This window comes from Sorex fumeus, unplaced genomic scaffold, assembly GCF_029834395.1.
Source record: "Sorex fumeus unplaced genomic scaffold, SorFum_2.1 ptg000171l, whole genome shotgun sequence".
Lineage (NCBI taxonomy): Eukaryota > Metazoa > Chordata > Mammalia > Eulipotyphla > Soricidae > Sorex > Sorex fumeus.
This window is the reverse complement of record NW_026606228.1, coordinates 709,457-727,097: the sequence shown is the minus strand read 5'-3', so window position 1 is coordinate 727,097 and position 17,641 is coordinate 709,457. Positions and strand designations below refer to the sequence as shown.

The following is a 17,641-nucleotide window of genomic DNA, read 5'->3' as shown; positions in this document are numbered from 1 at the left end:
CAGAACACTAGATGAAGGACAACCATGCAAGTAAGCCGGTTTTTGAAAAGAATTCAGCACAATTGACCATATCCACATGATAACCAAGCTCATTGAAGTTTCTTGGGAGTTCAAGATGCCGCTCTGTCTAACATTCATTGATTTAAAGAAGGCCTTTGATTCTGTTAAGGCAGAAGCAGTCACTGAAGCCCTAGCCAATCAGGGCATTCAAACTCAATACATCAGGATCCTCTGTGAGCTGTATTACAGATTCACTACTAGGATCTCACCATTCTACAAAGAAGTGATCGTCCATGTCAAAAGAGGGGTTCCTCAGGGTGATACCATTTCACTGAAACTCTTCAGTGTCACCCCCGAGAATGCCATGTGATGACTGGAATGGTACGGAATGGGAGTGAAGATAGACAGTCAGCAACTACACCAGCTCCGCTTTGCTGATGACATCGTTCTAATAACCAAACATTAGCCAAGCGGCACAAATGCTGGCTGATTTCGCCCATGAGTGTGGAAAGATCAGACTACAGCTAAATCTCACGAAAACAATGTTTATGAGAAACAGTCTCTTTCCTGACGTTCCATTCACTCTCAACGGGACAAACATCTCAAATGCACTAGTTATGTGTACCTAGGTCTAAAAGCCAACATGACGAATGACCTGGCACCTGAGTTGAGCAGGAGGAAGAGAGTGCCTTGGAACGCCTTCAAGAGCGTCGAAGAAATAGCTAAGAGGATGAAGAACCTCTGGCTCCAGGCACATCTCTTCAATTCCACTGTTCTTACTTCATTAACATACGCCTCAGAGACCTGGGCCCTATGAAAACAGGATGAGGAATGCTATTCAGGTCTTCCAAAGATGAATCAAAAGAGCTATGCTTGGAGTATCATGTTTCACTCAAATGAGAAAAAGAATCCTGAGTTCCGACCTCCATCAATGGTCAAGAATCAGGGATGAGGTCTCATTTGCCAAGTCATCGAAAATCTGATTGACTGGACACATAATGAGATTTGGAGATGACTGCTGGACTAGAGCCGTTACCAACGGGATTCCACGAGACATCAAAAGATCACGTGGTCAGACTTCTTCGTCAAGACCCTGAACAATGGGTTTGAGGCTCTTCGTGTTCCTAGAACGAACAGACACCACTGGGCTACACTAGCGCATGACAGAGACAAATGGAGACTTTACTGGTGCCTGCTTGAGCAAATCGATGATTAATGGGAAATCAAGTGACCAAGTGAATCGCCGTGAGATACAGTTACATCCGTTCATGTTTGAGTTATAATTATACAATGATCAAACACACATCCCTCCATCAGTGCACATTCCCCACCACCAATTTCCCCAGCATACCCCCCATTTCCCACCTCCCTGTGCCTCCATGACAGACAATTTCTCCCATATTCTTTCTCTTCTTTGGGGCATTATGGTTTGCAATACAGATACTGAGAGGTTATCATGTTTGGTCCTTTATCTACTTTCAGCACACATCACCCATCTGGAACGATACCTCCAACCATCATTTTCTTAGTGATCCCTTCTCTATTCCAGCTGCCTTCTCTCCCACAGCTGCCTTCTGTCCCAGCTCATGATACAGTCTCCAACCATGGAAGCAATCTTCCTGATCCTTGTGTCTACTGTCCTTGTGTGTCACTCTCATGTTATTTTATTTTATACTCCACAAATGAGTGCAGTCCTTCTATGTCTTTCCCTCTATTTCTAACTCATTTCACATAACATGATACACCATATGGTACATGGAAGAAAATGTAGGCAGAACCCTACATGACATTGAAGCTAAATGCATATTTAAGCGTGAAACACCAATGACAAAGCAAGTAGACATAGACATAAACAAATAGGACTACATCAAACTAAGAAGCTTCTCCACTTCAAAATAAACAGTGACTAAATCACGGAGAGATCCCACAGAATGGGAAAGAATTTTTACCCAATACCCATCTGATAAGGGATTAATATCCAGGACACACAAGAAACTAGAATTGTACAAGAAAAAACCTACAACCCCATTGTATATGGGGAGAAGAAATGAACAGAAGCTTGCTGAAAAAAGAAATACAAAAGGCCAAAAGGCACATGAAAAAAATCCTCCACACTTCTAATCAGGGAGATGCAAATTAAAACAATGAGATATCATCTCATACCACAGAGACTGACACATGTTCAAAAGAACAAAAGTCAACAGTGCTGTCATGGATGTGGGGGAAAAGGGACACTCTTTCACTCTTGGTGGGAATGCCCACTAGTCCAGCCTTTCTGGAAAACAATATGACATCCCATCAAAAACTAGAAATTGAGCTTCCATATGACCCTGCAATACCACTACTAGTAATATATCCCAAGGGTGCAAAAATACAATAGAAATGAGATATTTTCCTACATGTTCATTGCAGCATTGTTTACAATAGCCAAAATCTGGAAACAACCCAAGTGCCTGAGAACAGATATCTCATTAAAGAAACTTTGGTACATCTACACAATGTAATACTATGAAGCTTTTAGGATAGATGAAGTCATGAAATTTGCTTATAAGTGGATAGACTTGGAGAGTATCATGCAATCTGTCTTTACAACGTCCACTCTATAAGTATAGTTCATCCTGAAGTCACCAACAATTTCCATGTTGACTAATCCAATTTCTCTGCTGATATCTCACTTAACCTTTCACAGTATTATATAGATTCTACTTCATTATACTTGAAAAAGTGTCCTCTTTAGGGGCTGGAGCGTTAGCACAGTGGGTAAGGAGTTTGCCTTGCATGTGGCCGACCCGGCTTTGATTCCCAGCATCCCATATGGTCCCCTGACCACCGCCAGGAGTAATTCCTGAGCCCATCAGCCAGGAGTAACCCCTGTGCATCGTCGGGTGTGACCCAAAAAGCAAAAAAAAGTGTCCTCTTTAATTACTCCACTATCTCCTAGATTCCTGCCATCACTTATAGTGTGGTCTTTGACAATTCTTCTTGTTTTAACTTATCTTTCAATGACTGAATAACTCAGATAATTTCTGGGACTCCTTGTTCTTAGTACTTTTGGATATCATCCAGCAGTCCCCAGAATTACAGGGCAAAAGAACCACCATATGCTTGGACTTTACCTCAGCTATCCAGCTCGGTTTTCCAAGAATATCTTTGAGTGTTCCCCCAGGCCTCTGAGAACTTGGAACTACTTAATTATATATAAATAAATACATCTATAGAGTCACTGTCACTGTCCTCCCATTGTTCATCGATTTGCTCGAGTGGGCCCAGTGACATTGAGAGACTTGTTACTGTGTTTGATATATTAAATACATCACGGGTAGTTTGCCAGGCTTTGCCATGCAGGCGAGCTACTCTCGGTAGCTTTCCGGGCTCTCCAAGAGGGGTGGAGGATTCGAACTCTAGTTGACCATGTCTGCCACATGCAAGGCCAACACCCTACCTGCTGTACTATCGCTCCAGCCCAATCTATAGAGTAAATATCTATTATTTATAACATAGGGTTGTAAAATGTTATATATCAATATCTCTTAATATATAAATCAGCTTCAGATCTGAGACCTTGAAATATAGGAAACTTGGCTTCTTTTTTTGTTTGTTTTTTATTTTGTTTTGGGACTCTACCCACTGTACTATTGCTCTAGCCCCAAATATTTGACTTCTTAACAGTATTCTTTTTCCTTCAAGAATACATGATCAATTGTACCCAAAATCCTATTGAGTTCTTTCTATAAGTTTGTATATCCCTCTAATCCTTCACTAACGGAATTTGACCAACAAAAATGTGTGTCACATATTTATTTTGCTTCTCTGCTATTACTATATTATTAATTTCCAACATTTCTCAACAAAGTCAAAGGGACAGAGGGGAAAACCTCAGCAGAGCCAGTATACACCTTGATTATATTGGATAAATATTGAATGACATTTCAGGATAAGAAGACTGTACATTTTAATCAACCAGGATTCATTTTACATGCTTAAAATAAATGCAAATATTATTAGCATGATCAGGGAAACTAGTTGATTAACCTCATTGGCATCTTTACCTTTCACATATTATGTATTTTATTAGAAAGTTTTCAGTTGTGGAACCTGTCTTTCTGAATGAAGTTATGCCACTATTTTATTATGTGGGTTTTTTTCTCACTGATTTCTTGCAAATCATAAAATACCTGCAACATTATCTGTGATATTAATGCATTTTTAGTGAAATTCACTTGACATTTGCTTGGCATTGACTCACTTCTAAGCCTTGAATGCTTTTTTTAATTTTATAGACTTCTTAAAATCAATTTGATTTAGAGTTTTGTTTTATTTGTAGTGACCAATCTACCTTTGTAATAGAGTTCTCAGTATGTTCACACAAATGCTCAAAAGCCTGTGACATTTTGTTTATATATTTAAAATATGAGTATTGACTGTGACTTTTTATTATTCTGTGCCTTTGGTGGAAGGGTCATGCCTAGCAGAGCTCATTGGCTACCTGGTACTACTACTGATCGAACCCAGGCCTCCTGCATGCAATAATGGATGCTTTTTGAGTCATCTCCCTAGATTTCTAACTTATTATCATTAATTTTATTAATTTTTCATTGGATAATGAAACTCTAAGTATTAACAATCTCCATAATATTAACAATACTATAATGTACATAACCTAACAATATTTCATAGGTATAACTTTATACTTCTGTATGTGTTTCTCACCATACTCATTGTTTTTTTTTAGAAAGATTAGACTTGGTTGTTAATAAATCATGCAAATATATTTGTTTTGAAATCCCCACAGAGCTTTGTACCATGGAGTGTGGTAGCCATGGAGTTTGCTCCAGGGGAATTTGCCAATGTGAAGAAGGCTGGGTGGGGCCAACATGCGAAGAACGCTCCTGTCATTCTCACTGTGCTGAGCATGGCCAATGCAAAGATGGAAAATGTGAATGTAGTCCTGGATGGGAGGGTGACCACTGCACAATTGGTATGTACCACTCTGCTTTAAAACATTAATTAAATTCATTAAAGGATCAAAATCTTTCTAGTGAGTCAGTCATCAAGATTTTTGTAGAATTTAAGGTTAGAGAAAAGAAAGTAGAAGGTTGGTCTTTGAGCTTCATTAACTGGGAGGTTTTTTTGGTTTTTATATATTATTTCTTGCAGTGTTTTCTTTCTTATTACATCAGTATTCCCTCTATTTTCTTCTTTTGAGTGCTTTGAGCTACTTAAATGAAAAATGATACATTGGAATAAAGTGTCATTAGTTAATAAGAGAAGTGCTTTTGTTGTGAAGGTAACATTCATGGCCCATTTTTCCTTTGAAAAGAACAGGTCATTTGGTCAGAGCACTTAGAGGCAATTTCATTAAATGAGACTACTTTTACAGGAGTCACTCCATGTCATTAGGGGCTCTCTTTAATATATATGAGAAAGACACTCCTGACCTGCCATCAACAGAAAATATGTATTAAATTGTTTATTATGTCATGTAGAGTGTTTGTACCGAGGAATCTTTCCTTTCTCATTCCTTGTCACCAGTTTTATTAATTTTCAGGATGCTGCCTGCAGAGACAGACTGTGGTATACAAAACCTGTGTAATAATTATTCTATCTTGGGGTGTTTTAGCTATTAAAACCACTAATCATAATGAAGGTTTCATTTATAAAACACATTGTTTTATGAAAAATAATCAAAGCCCTTGACATATATACATATCTGATTCAGATGTTTCCTGTATATGCATAGAAACAAGTATGATTCCCATCGTTAACTCTTGAAAGTTTATCACTGCATGTTTATCACTACATGTACAGTAAAAGGAAGCATGTACCTCTTGCTATAAAATGTATTGTTTGTGTGTTTTTCCCCTCCAGACTTTACTACTGCTTACATTTTTAGGTTATTTTTATTATTATGGTTGGATCCTGCTAAAGTAATATATAATATATATAACATTTATTAATAAATTGAATTACAACTATACTAAAGGTACAGTAAGTCCTGTTCTGTGGCTGTGGAAAATATTTAAGATTCATTAAAAAATGTTTTAGGAGTGAGATTCAGACACAGATTAAGTAATTATATTCCTGCACTACAGTAAGTTTATTACTTTCATATAAGAGGATTTAAATATTGTAATGTTACCAAAGGTGGTTACTCCAGAACTTGCTTCTAAAGATAACTTTAAGAAGTTCAAGTTAGTTCTCTTTCATGGAAGTTATTACAAATGTAAAAATTCAGTTCTTATACTTTTAATGAAATATGACACTTTTTAAAGAAGCCTAATAGAGTTTCTTGTAGGAAGACCATTAATATCTTTCCCACAGAAAATATTATTCAAAAACTACTCAGGCCTGTATATCAACTTTTGAGCTGCAGGCATTTCAGCTGTTCATAGCTTGCCATTCTCCTCCCAGGCAACAGATGGTGAACTATTAGTACATGTTGTATAGCTTTGGTCTCCCAGAAATTCATTTAATCACTCTTCTTTCTCTCCTTTTTCAGCTCACTATTTAGATGCTGTCCGAGGTAAGATTGTTCTCACTAGTTTCATAAAGGAAAATATTTTCAATGAAAAATATACATGTGCATAAAAAAGGCTCAATGAGATTTTTGGCAACCCTTTATAAGTTTGATATTGTGTAGTTCATGCTATAATATATTTGTAAGTAATTTGTTTCTCCACCATCAAATCTTATTTTGTCAACTGTACAAAGTTGAAAAGCTGTTTTAAAGACTAAATTTCAGGGGCAGATAAATAGTACAGAAGGTAAGGTTCTTTCCTTGTAAGATGCTGGCTCATGTTTGATCCCCAGCACACCATATTGCCCCCTGAGACAAGCCAGGAGTGATCCCTGTGCACAGAGCGAGGAGATAGTCCTGAGTAAGGTGTAGCCCAGAAATCAAGAACTAGAAGATTAAACTAAAAAACAAAGAACTAAATTTCGTTGTCTTTACACTTTGTTGTGTGTGTATGTATGTGTGTGTTTGAATGTACACAGTACAGATATATAATTAATTAATCAAATTTGGATTAGGTACACATCAGAGGTTTTTTTTTCTTTTTGGGTCACACCCAGCGATGCACAGAGGTTACTCCTGGCTCTGCACTCAGGAATCACCTCTGGCAGTGCTCATGGGACCATATGGGATGCTGGGAATCGAACCTGGGTTGGCCACGTGCAAGGCAAACGCCCTACCCACTGTGCTATCGCTCCAGCCCCCCGAGGTTTTTCTTTAAGTCTGTATTCTGTATCATTATTAGGTAGATGAATGATTTTCTATTATTTCCCTGTCATCCATTGATACAGATAGAAATCATTTGTCAGTTAAATATCCCAGCTGAGGGAGCAATTGGTACAAAGGAAGAGGGAAGAAGATACTCTGATGGAGGGTGTGGTGCAGGAATCTTTTATGCATAAATCCCTACCACTAACACTTTTGAAAACTATGGTAGCTATTAATATATATATTTTAAATATAAATATATCAAAATATATTATGTGGGCGTTTGCCTTTCACACGGCTGACCCGGGTTCGATTCTCTGCCCCTCTTGAAAAGCCTGGCAACCTACCGAGAGTATTCTGCCAGCACAGCAAAGTCTGGAAAGCTCCTCGTGATGTACTTGATATGCCAAAAACAGTAACAATAAGTCTCACAATGGAGACATTACTGGTTCCCACTCAAGCAAATTGATGAACAATGGGAGGACAGTGCTGGATATTATGTGCTGTTAATTAATTTGACAAATATAATATAAATATTATATATTGTAGTATTACCTCAGCATTATAAGGTTTAATATGTCACAAAATATTCATAATTTCTCTTTATCCATAAGAATGGAACTAGATCTATTCCTTTCTCGGACTTATATATGTCCATATGATACTTCTTGAGGGTTAAATATAAATATAATATTTCCATATTATAATAATTTGTAATTTTATTTTAAAGGTTTTATACAGTAGGGAAAAACAAATATCTAAGGGCAACAAAGCCTGAGGGTTGTTCTACAGAACTGAGAAGAGGAGGGGGAGAAAGGTTGGGGATGAACACTGTGATGGTGGATATGGTGTTTGGACATCATGTACATGAAACCCTATTATTAATAGTATTGTAGATGATGGTGCTTAGGATTATATATGAAAAATGACTCTTGCTTTGATCTGTTTAGAGTTCCTTAGAAAACCATTTAGAAGTAGCACTGAGTTACTTCTACTTCCTTTTTAAATAAAAATGTTCTTTTTGCTCTTTATTTTTGGAACTTTTTTCAAAGACAAAAATGATGAAAAGAAAATTGACTAGATTGTCTCTAGCAAAATCCAGATCTGGTTTAGTATTTTTTATTAGTAGCAATGCACTGTAGCACTGTTCTCCCGTTGTTCATCCATTTGCTTGAGCGGGCAGCAGTAACGTCTCCATTGTGAGACTTGTTGTGTTGTTACTGTTTTGGGCATATTGAATATGCCATGTGGTACTTGCCAAGCTCTGCTGTGTGGACGAGATACTCTTGGTTGTTTGCTGGGATCTCCAAGAGGGACAGAGGAATCAAACCTGGATGCCCTAACGTTGTGCTATTGCCCCAGTCAGTATTCAGTATTACTATGAGAAATCTGCCCAGAAGTTGTATGCCATTATTTCTGTCTCCGTTCATCAGCCTGCCGAGCTCTTTTCACATGCACATGTCTTTTTCAAACTTATTGATTATAAGTAGGTATAGAATAATTCATCTAATTTTTATTGATATGAGGTAGTAAATTTTTCAAAGCACTATAGCACTGTCCTCCCATTGTTCATCAATTTGCTCCAGCGGGCCCACTAACGTCTCCATTGTGAGACTTGTTACTGTGTTTGGCATATCAAATAAATCACAGGTAGCTTGCCAAGCTTTACTGTGCGGACAAAATACTCTCGGTAGCTTGCTTGGCTCTCTGAGAGGGGCTACCAGGTTGCCTCCTAAGGCCTTTAAACCCAGGTCGGAAATGGAGCAGGTCAAATTTTTCAAAAGTAAACAAAAAATTACTTTCCTCCATCATATTTTTTTAGCGTATCTGAACAAGAGAATGGGAATTGGGGTTAACACTAATGATGCTTAATTGGGTCTCTATGGAATAGCAACTGTAAACCACTGGGAACTGCAAAGTGCCCTTGGAAGATTTTGTAAGCAATCAAATTCCCTTCCGTTTATTCAGCACCTCATCTGAATGGAGCTTAGATGATTTGATGTTTCTCTACTGACAAACTCATCACTGTTCACCAATCAGTTTCTGAAGTCTCTGTAATTATTACTCTCTAATGTCATTTCAGATGGCTGCCCAGGACTCTGCTTTGGAAATGGGCGATGTACTCTGGATCAAAATGGTTGGCACTGTGTGTGTCAGGTGGGTTGGAGTGGTACAGGCTGCAATGTTGTCATGGAAATGCTTTGTGGAGATAACTTGGACAATGATGGAGGTGAGTCATTTATCAGATGCTCATATAAGAAATGAATATCCCAGTCTCTAACACAATGATGACCATTCTAAATAAGCACAAAAATTAGGAATACTTTAAGCAATACTGAGTTATATGAGGTTCATACTATTTTTAAACTCTTCAATTTATTGATTATGATGTTTAAAAAATATTCTAAACTCTGCTTGATTGTATCTCACTTCATTCTCACAACACTGTAAAACATGGGTACTACTATGTTTCCCTTTTATGGATGGAAAAACATACTTAGGATAGATATCATAAGTGATTTTACAAGGTCACACAGATTAAAAATTAGCATAACAAGAATTCCCTTCAGGACTATAAAATTCACTCTGTTTCCCTTACTACTGCAAACATGTTACTTTCCACACCTATGAAATCTATTTTATTAAATTAATTCAATATACCACTGTCCAAACAGTCAGATGCTAATGTAGCTTGAACTGTACACTTTGCAAGACTGTTGTTTTGCATTTATAGCTCCCTCTTGTGTCTCTATGTCTCAGTGATTATATCTTTTGAAGGACATGGCATCAAGACAATTATCAGTAAAAATGTTTGTATGTAATTCAAGAGCCGCACATGATTCCTTAAAAAGCCATATGTAATCCCAAGGCTTCAAGATAACCACTTCTATTTTTGTGATGTAGGTAAACAAAAACACCTAATACAAGCTACATTCAGGCCTCAGAACATCCCAAATCACGTGGATAATCAGAAATCCTCTTTTTATTTCTATTCCATGGGGAAGTGAACTTAGAAACATGAATCCCAATTTCTATGTATTACCTCAGAATGAAGTCGCTTGTGGGGAGTATGGGCTGAAAAGTTAGCTCAAAGGGATGTGCTTTGCTTGGTCTCTATCCCTTGCACCACATGGTTGCTGAACACCACCGGTAGGACCACCAAGCACCTAGCATTGAATAGCCCCTGAGAACTGCCACATGTGGCCCCCAAAGCCTAAAACAAATGAACTCGATTTTAAAATTTGACTCTTTGAATTTCTGTATCTGCTTAATTATATGCATTGCTGTTTGAAAACACATTTGAGCCTTAAATCAATAGGATAGACATCACAATTTAAGCACTGAATTAGATCTCAGAATTTCCTTGTTTACTTATTCTGGATAACAGTTTACATGAAAATGCTGTAAGATATTATGAGCTTTAAGTGGAAATAACTTTGTGGTTAAGTGTCTAGTGCTCTTGGAAGTCCTAATTTCTGGATGTACGTGTTAGGTCTGCTATGTATGTTTTGAGACAAGGTTCTTGATGTCGGTGCTATAATTCATGCTTTTCTACAGTGGAAAATGGGACTTATAGTAACATTAGTAGGTTCTTTCATATGTATTAGATGAGATAATTCCCTGTGGCATATTCAATATGTCAAAAACAGTAAAAAACAGTAGCAACAAGTCTCACAATGGAGACGTCACTGGCGCCCGCTTGAGCAAATCGATGAACAATGGGAGGACAGTGCTACAGTGCTACTTAAAAGATGAGCTACACCTCTCCTATATTTACACACACATACTCAGACACATAAGCTTAGGATTGTATACTTCTTTCTAATTAGACCACTTACTACTTATACAAATTTAAAAGAATGCCTCTATATCCAGAATGAAATTTTTCATTGAACGGTACAATAGTCAATTATTTACATGATTTTTGTGACACCGCAATACTCATCTCCACCGTCCTTTTGTTTGTTTCTTTATATGTCACTTCATCTGGTATGCCTTTTGCTCCACCCCAATCAATATTTATCCATCATTTAAGTCTAAACTCACACCATTTCTCCTGTAAAATCACTCATAGCCACTTCCCAATTTTTCATGGTATTTATCATATGCACAGCATATAATCAAACAATTATGTTTTTATTAATAAAATATGTATGTGTTTATTACTTGTTTATCATGACCCACAGTCCAGTTATATACCCATATAATTTGAAATGTTAGCTCATTTATGTTTAGGATTTATTGTGTACAAAGCACTGTGCTATTTGTTTGTGCAAATTATTTAATTTAATCTTATGAGATGGGAACGACTATTAATACTAATTTATGAAGTAGAAAACCAAGACAGAAGTTAATAAGTTGCTCAAGATCCTATAGTAAGAAAATGATAGCATGTAAACCTCTGTCATCTGCCTTATTCCAAAAAATGTTTTAGATAGTAATGGACATTTCTTAGTTGATGTACTGATTAGAAGGTTAATCTCAGAAAAGAGTATAACAGCATTTCAATTGTGATTACTATATCAACTAATGTTGACCATTGTGATTTCTGAGTCAGGATTGAGGTAAAATAAAGTTTCCTGACCTAATAAAGTACAATTTGATACAAAATAATTTAATAATTATTACTAAGTATTTTTATGATTTTAAAATTCATCTTAAGGCAATAAAATGTTTAATGATGGATAACAGAGATAGTAAAGAGGGCAAAACTCTTGCCCTGATCATGGCATACCCCATTCTGATTCTTGGAACCATAAATGGTTCCCCAAGTGCTGCCAGGAGTGATCCCTGAGCACAGTTTGAGGTACAAGCCTTGAGTATAGTTGGTGTATCCCCAAAGCAAAAAAAAAATGTTTAGTGAGCATACCAGTTAAATGTAAATTTGTTATTACTTTTCAACATCTGAACACTGGTATATACAGACAGCATAAGAGATTTTTTTCTGAATGTATGTTGAATTTTCATTATAAATTTGAAATAAACATAGTCTCAAAATTCAAACACCCTGATATTATTTCAGGCTACTTTTGTGAATATCTTTTTAGAAACTAGGTAAGGAGACTTCTTGAGACTTGCCATTATAATTTTTCCTCCAGTAGAATTAAGATGGCATTGATAATAAATATAGATTAATTTGAGCCTTGAATTGGAAAGGGATTGTATAATCACTAAAAGCACCAGAACTAAAATTTTAGACAGTAATTCTATTTTTTACTGTTTTAATGATTTTCCTAGAAAGGCACTGAATACCCTTCAGATGGTGATCTCAGTTTTTTCAACTATCTAGAATGGCTGGCTTCATTTAGTTGAATGTGACTAATGATTAGTATTAGCATATTCTTTGTACATGTGAGCATGCATTTAATTAAATCAGAAAGTGCCAATTGAACTTTAGGAGAAAAGTGGTCCTAATTTTTAAAATGCAAATCTTAAGACATCTTTCCAATCAAAAAAGTCATGTTTAAGTAGTTGCTTCAAGTAGCTGCTACCTGATTATTTCATCTTAGCATGACTGTTACTTTCTGCAGCTTTGACTTTAATTCCATATATTATGACCCTTAGTAACTAATTGGGCTGCACTAAATATGGGGTAACAGTTGATCTAAGAGCAAGGTATATGCTTCTTGAACACTAAAAACAGAAGAAAAATAACTTTTGGACTGTTCTTATATGAAAATATCAAGCTATATAGTGAAATATATGTGCAATAATGAATTATTACATAAATTAGAAACCCATCAAATGTCCTGACCCCACTTATCTCTCTGGTCAACAAGTACTACCCTGTGCTCATCCTTCTCTTTGGAGGAAGAGAACTAACATTATTGTGTCCACATTCTCATTTGTTAAAGACGGATCCTAACTTGGTGGTTGAGAAATAGAATTATCATTACATATGCATGAACTGGCAAAAAAATGTATATTAGAGGGGCTGGAGCCATAGCACAGAGGGTAGGGCATTTGCCTTGTATGCGGGTGACCCAGGTTCGGTTCCCAGAATCCTATATCCCAGCATCCCCAGCACTGCCAGGAGTGATTCCTGAGTGCAGAGCCAGGAGTAACCCTTATGCATTGCCGGGTGTGACCCAAAAAACGTATATTAGACATCACATTAAGTAAATCAGAGTGGCTGAAACAAAGAATAGTGAGAGGAAGCTGAACCACCAGACATTACGGAAATTTTAAAGTTATAAAAATTAAAACAAAATGGTACTAACATATGAGTAGAACTGAATTAAAATTCTGAAACCTACTCCAGCACAAATAAATTCAGTATATTATAAGACTAATTAAAAAATAGTGGGATAAAGTAGGTTTATGAAATAAGTGGTACTGAGACAACAAAGTAAAGGAAACTTTGGTATTCAATTATACTATATTACAAAAAATAAGCAAAATAACTCCAGCTGATTAATGAGTTAAAAGTAAAATAAAATTCAAGAACAATTAAGCAAATATTGTTACTTTCATACAGACAGATAAGAAGATTAGAATGTACTTTTTAAACTCAAAATTAAAAATATGATAGTAATATATGATAAGTTGTATTTCATCAAAAATTCTTAATTTTTTTAAAGTTAGTATAGAGATATATACAGAGAGATACTATAGAGGTTGAGGTGTTTGCCTTGATGCAGCTGACTGGCCCTGCTTTGATCCACTGCATGTGCTCATATTGCATATGGTCCCTTGAACACTGCCAAGAATGATCCTGCGTACCAGCAGTTGTAGCCTAAAATTCCCTCGATTTATTTCAAACTTCATTTTGTTGTCTGGCTAAATTTAAAAGCCATTGAAGATTTAACTATTTGGAGATTTAAAAATCTGCACTATCTTATATGGTTGCTAAAAGTAACTCATTTTAACTTATGTTGAAAATTTGTTTCTCCATTAATTTTAAATGATATTTACACCTCTGTATTCATAACAATATTATTCACAACAGCCAAAATAAAAAATTAACCTAAATTATATATATATATATTTGCCATTAAAAAGATGGAATCCACTTAAGGAAGAGAAAAATAATTCCCAGTTTTTCTCACATTTAGAATATAAATAATTAAATAAGTGAACTGGAAAAACTGACAAAACTAAATCCTAAACTCTTTTTTGAAATAAATATGGTGGCTACCAGAAGGAAATGTTAGGGTCATGAAAGGGATGACCAGAGGGTCTGTCTTTGGATGTGGATGTGATGAAAACCATACACACAAAGATATCTAAATCTAAATCATTGAAATTCAAAAATATTATATATTCATGGCAAATAAATAATAGTAATGATTCACTTTTTGAGTTGTACTCACCACATCTCAAATGTTCAATATCCACATTAAGCAAGTTACTTTTTAAATATTTTTTACTTAGATAATGCAATATAGAATATCACCATCACTGAAGAAGATTCTTTTGGACAATACTGACCCATCCAAACCTTAATTCAGATATTTCTCTTTTAGTCAGGCATTTAATTTGAGTTAGAAAATATTTTGTCGTTCAGTACCACTATGTACTGAGTATTGTGCTTGGCACAGGGATGAAAATGGGAAATACTACACGTTTCGGCTTTCATGAAGTCCCTTCTTTGGCATAGAAGACAGATACAAGAAAACATAAAAATAACTATATTTATAACTATAAATAGTGGTATAGAATTATTAGCTCTATAAAAGTGCATGAAGTTGTGAAATGGCCAAATCAAGGGAGACCTCACTTGTGTTAGGAGAAGAATTGCGAGGCAGAGGAAACAGTATCTAAATATCCTAATGTGGAAGTGTGCAAGGTGCTTGTGGGAATTTAAAGGAAGTCATTGTGGCAGGAATACAATGAGGCAAGATGAACATGAAAGTATATGCTGGCCAAATCACATAGAAAAGTAAAAGTTTGGGGCTTGAGAGATAATACCGTATGTAAGTCACTTGCCTTGCACATTGCTGAACCTGATTTGATCCCCACCATCATACATAGTTCCTGGAGCACTGACAGAAGAGACTCCTGGGTGCAGAGCCAGGTATAATCCCTGAGTACTACTGAGCATGGCCCAAGAACTAAGAAGAAATGTAAAATTTTTAAAAATATACCACTTCCAAAATATATTATTTATTTACTATGAGGGACAAGAGGGATTCTGTATAGAGTTATTAGATTAGAATAGAGGTATTGTATGAAGAAAGTGTTTAATCAATATGGGCTTCCCCCTGATCTTTTCACATTTGTGCAAGCTTCTCTTGTAAAACTCTTCCAATTCTCTATTTTCCTATTTATTTGGTAAAATCAGTGTCCGTTGTCCACAAGAGAATGATCTTCCTCATGATCTTCCTGGAATCATTCTTCATAACATCACCATTAATTAAGAACAGAAGCAATTTACAAGTTTTTTCCTATGATATAGTATTTCTTGATCTAGAATCTATATAGATACATAGATGGGTTAGTTGACTGTGAATTTACAAATGTCATAGAGATCAGACTTTCAGGCCATCCATTTATTACTGCAAGGCATATTTGTTGAATGCTTACTTTGAACCCGACATTGTTCTAGTTATTGAGAGACATAGCGATGAATTAATTTTTTAAAAAAAAACTTTGCTTCCATGTAACATTTGTTCCAGTTTCAAAAGACAAACCATAAGCCATTTTTTAAAATACTGTGATAGAAAATAATATGTGTGCTGAAGAAATTTTTCAGGCTAGACATAAAAGGATAGAAAGTGTGAAATGTGTGTAATTTTTATTCTTTTGGCTTGTTTGTTTTGGGGCCACACCTGAAAGCATTCAGGGCTTATTCCTGCCTCTTTGTTCAGGGGTCACTCCTGGTGGGGCTAAGTTTACCATTATGTAGTTTCCAGGTTGAATCCGGGTTAGTCACAGGCAAGACAAACACCCTACTGCCTGCACTTATCTTCCGGGCAGGGGCTGGAATTTTAAAAAAGATAGTAAAAAAATGTCTATTTGAGTGCATTTGAGTAAACATGTAAAGTAGGTAAGTGTGATCTAGGAAGAACTATTCCAGATACAGATACAGTGGAGAGGTCTTGTAAGATAATGGGATATATGACCAGAAAGGGCAGAGAAAAACAGCAAAAAAACAGACTGCTTGAGTGCCAGTTCTTGTGAGAACTTGGGCTTTTACTCTGAATGAGAAAGGAATCCATTGATGGAAGATGGTAAGCAGAGCAACATGAACATTAGTAACAAAGACAATTTACTTTTATAACACAGAAAAGTAAGTTTCATGTGATTGTAACAATACCAAATATTTGAACAAGTTAAGTCTTAAGTGTACTTGGCCTCTCTCACTTTCCTTTTACTGATACAGAAAAACCCTGGGCTAAAAGTCAACCTAAAAATTTATATAAGGAACTATAGACTACATAGACTATTTATAAAGGAAATACAGTCATTTGGCCTTTGATGAATATTAACAACAGCTAAGCCAAGAGAAGTGTCTAGTATGAGACTGATTTTCATAAAGATTTACAAGTGACTTATAATTAGTTCGTTGTTAATGGTTTCTAAAATGCCTGAGAACATTTTGTCTAACTGAGTCATCGGAATGATCAGCCATTTGATTTCTTTTTTGTTTTAGCTATTAATTTTCTTGGCATACCCTCTATAAATGCTGAGAAAGTTAAGCTTCAATTTAGCCCCTGTTCAGCTGATAACAAATTATAAATTTGTAAGATTAAATAAAGATTTACTCTAGAATTATTGTTTGTTTAGAGCCACATAATATCTTACCTACCTGACAACCAAACCAAGCAGAATTTAAAAATAAACATGTAACAATAAAATGAGTAAGTTACTCAGAAGTTAATTGAGCTCTGGTCATTAATACAACAACTTTAGTTAGTTATTGAGTTCTGACGATTGATATAACAACTTTAGTGAATTTAAACATTTTAAATGCTACTGTGGTCCATTGACATCTACACTAGATTCCTTTAACTTTGCACAGTCTAGAACTTATTTGATGGCAATAGCTAACTTTTGTCAAGAATGCTAACTACATAATCACTATGCTAAAGTCTTTATGATTATTATTATAGCATGTAATTCCTCAACAAATCTATGGGGTAGGAATCATTACTGTCTCCATTTTAAGGTGAGTAAATAGAGACTCTAAGAGTACAACTTATTTGTCCTGTATCATATAGGATATAAGTAGCAAAGTAAAGATTAAAGTAAAAGTAAACTGATTATTACACTTTAATCATTTCATATGTTCTAAATATCTACATATGGCTGAGTACTTCAAAGTCCTTAAGTTCTTAACAGCATCAGTATTGTTTTGGAAACTTGAATTATGAGTGAAACAACATATAATGATACCAATTATATCATAAGCTAATTGATAAGCATAATAATTAAATTCTCATGGCATAGTTCTGTTCACAAAAAATCACCCATTTT

The 17,641-nt window shown here is 35.6% G+C and overlaps 1 protein-coding gene across 1 annotated transcript in view; it reads left to right on the top strand.

The window, feature by feature from the left end:
* TENM1 (teneurin transmembrane protein 1) overlaps positions 1-17,641 on the top strand; it is a 784,494-nt gene that overhangs the window by 511,862 nt on the left and 254,991 nt on the right. The window contains exons 12-14 of the mRNA XM_056107733.1: positions 4,793-4,978; positions 6,500-6,523; positions 9,306-9,452. Of these exons, the coding sequence (XP_055963708.1) occupies positions 4,793-4,978; positions 6,500-6,523; positions 9,306-9,452 (357 nt within the window). The remainder of the gene's footprint in view (positions 1-4,792; positions 4,979-6,499; positions 6,524-9,305; positions 9,453-17,641) is intronic.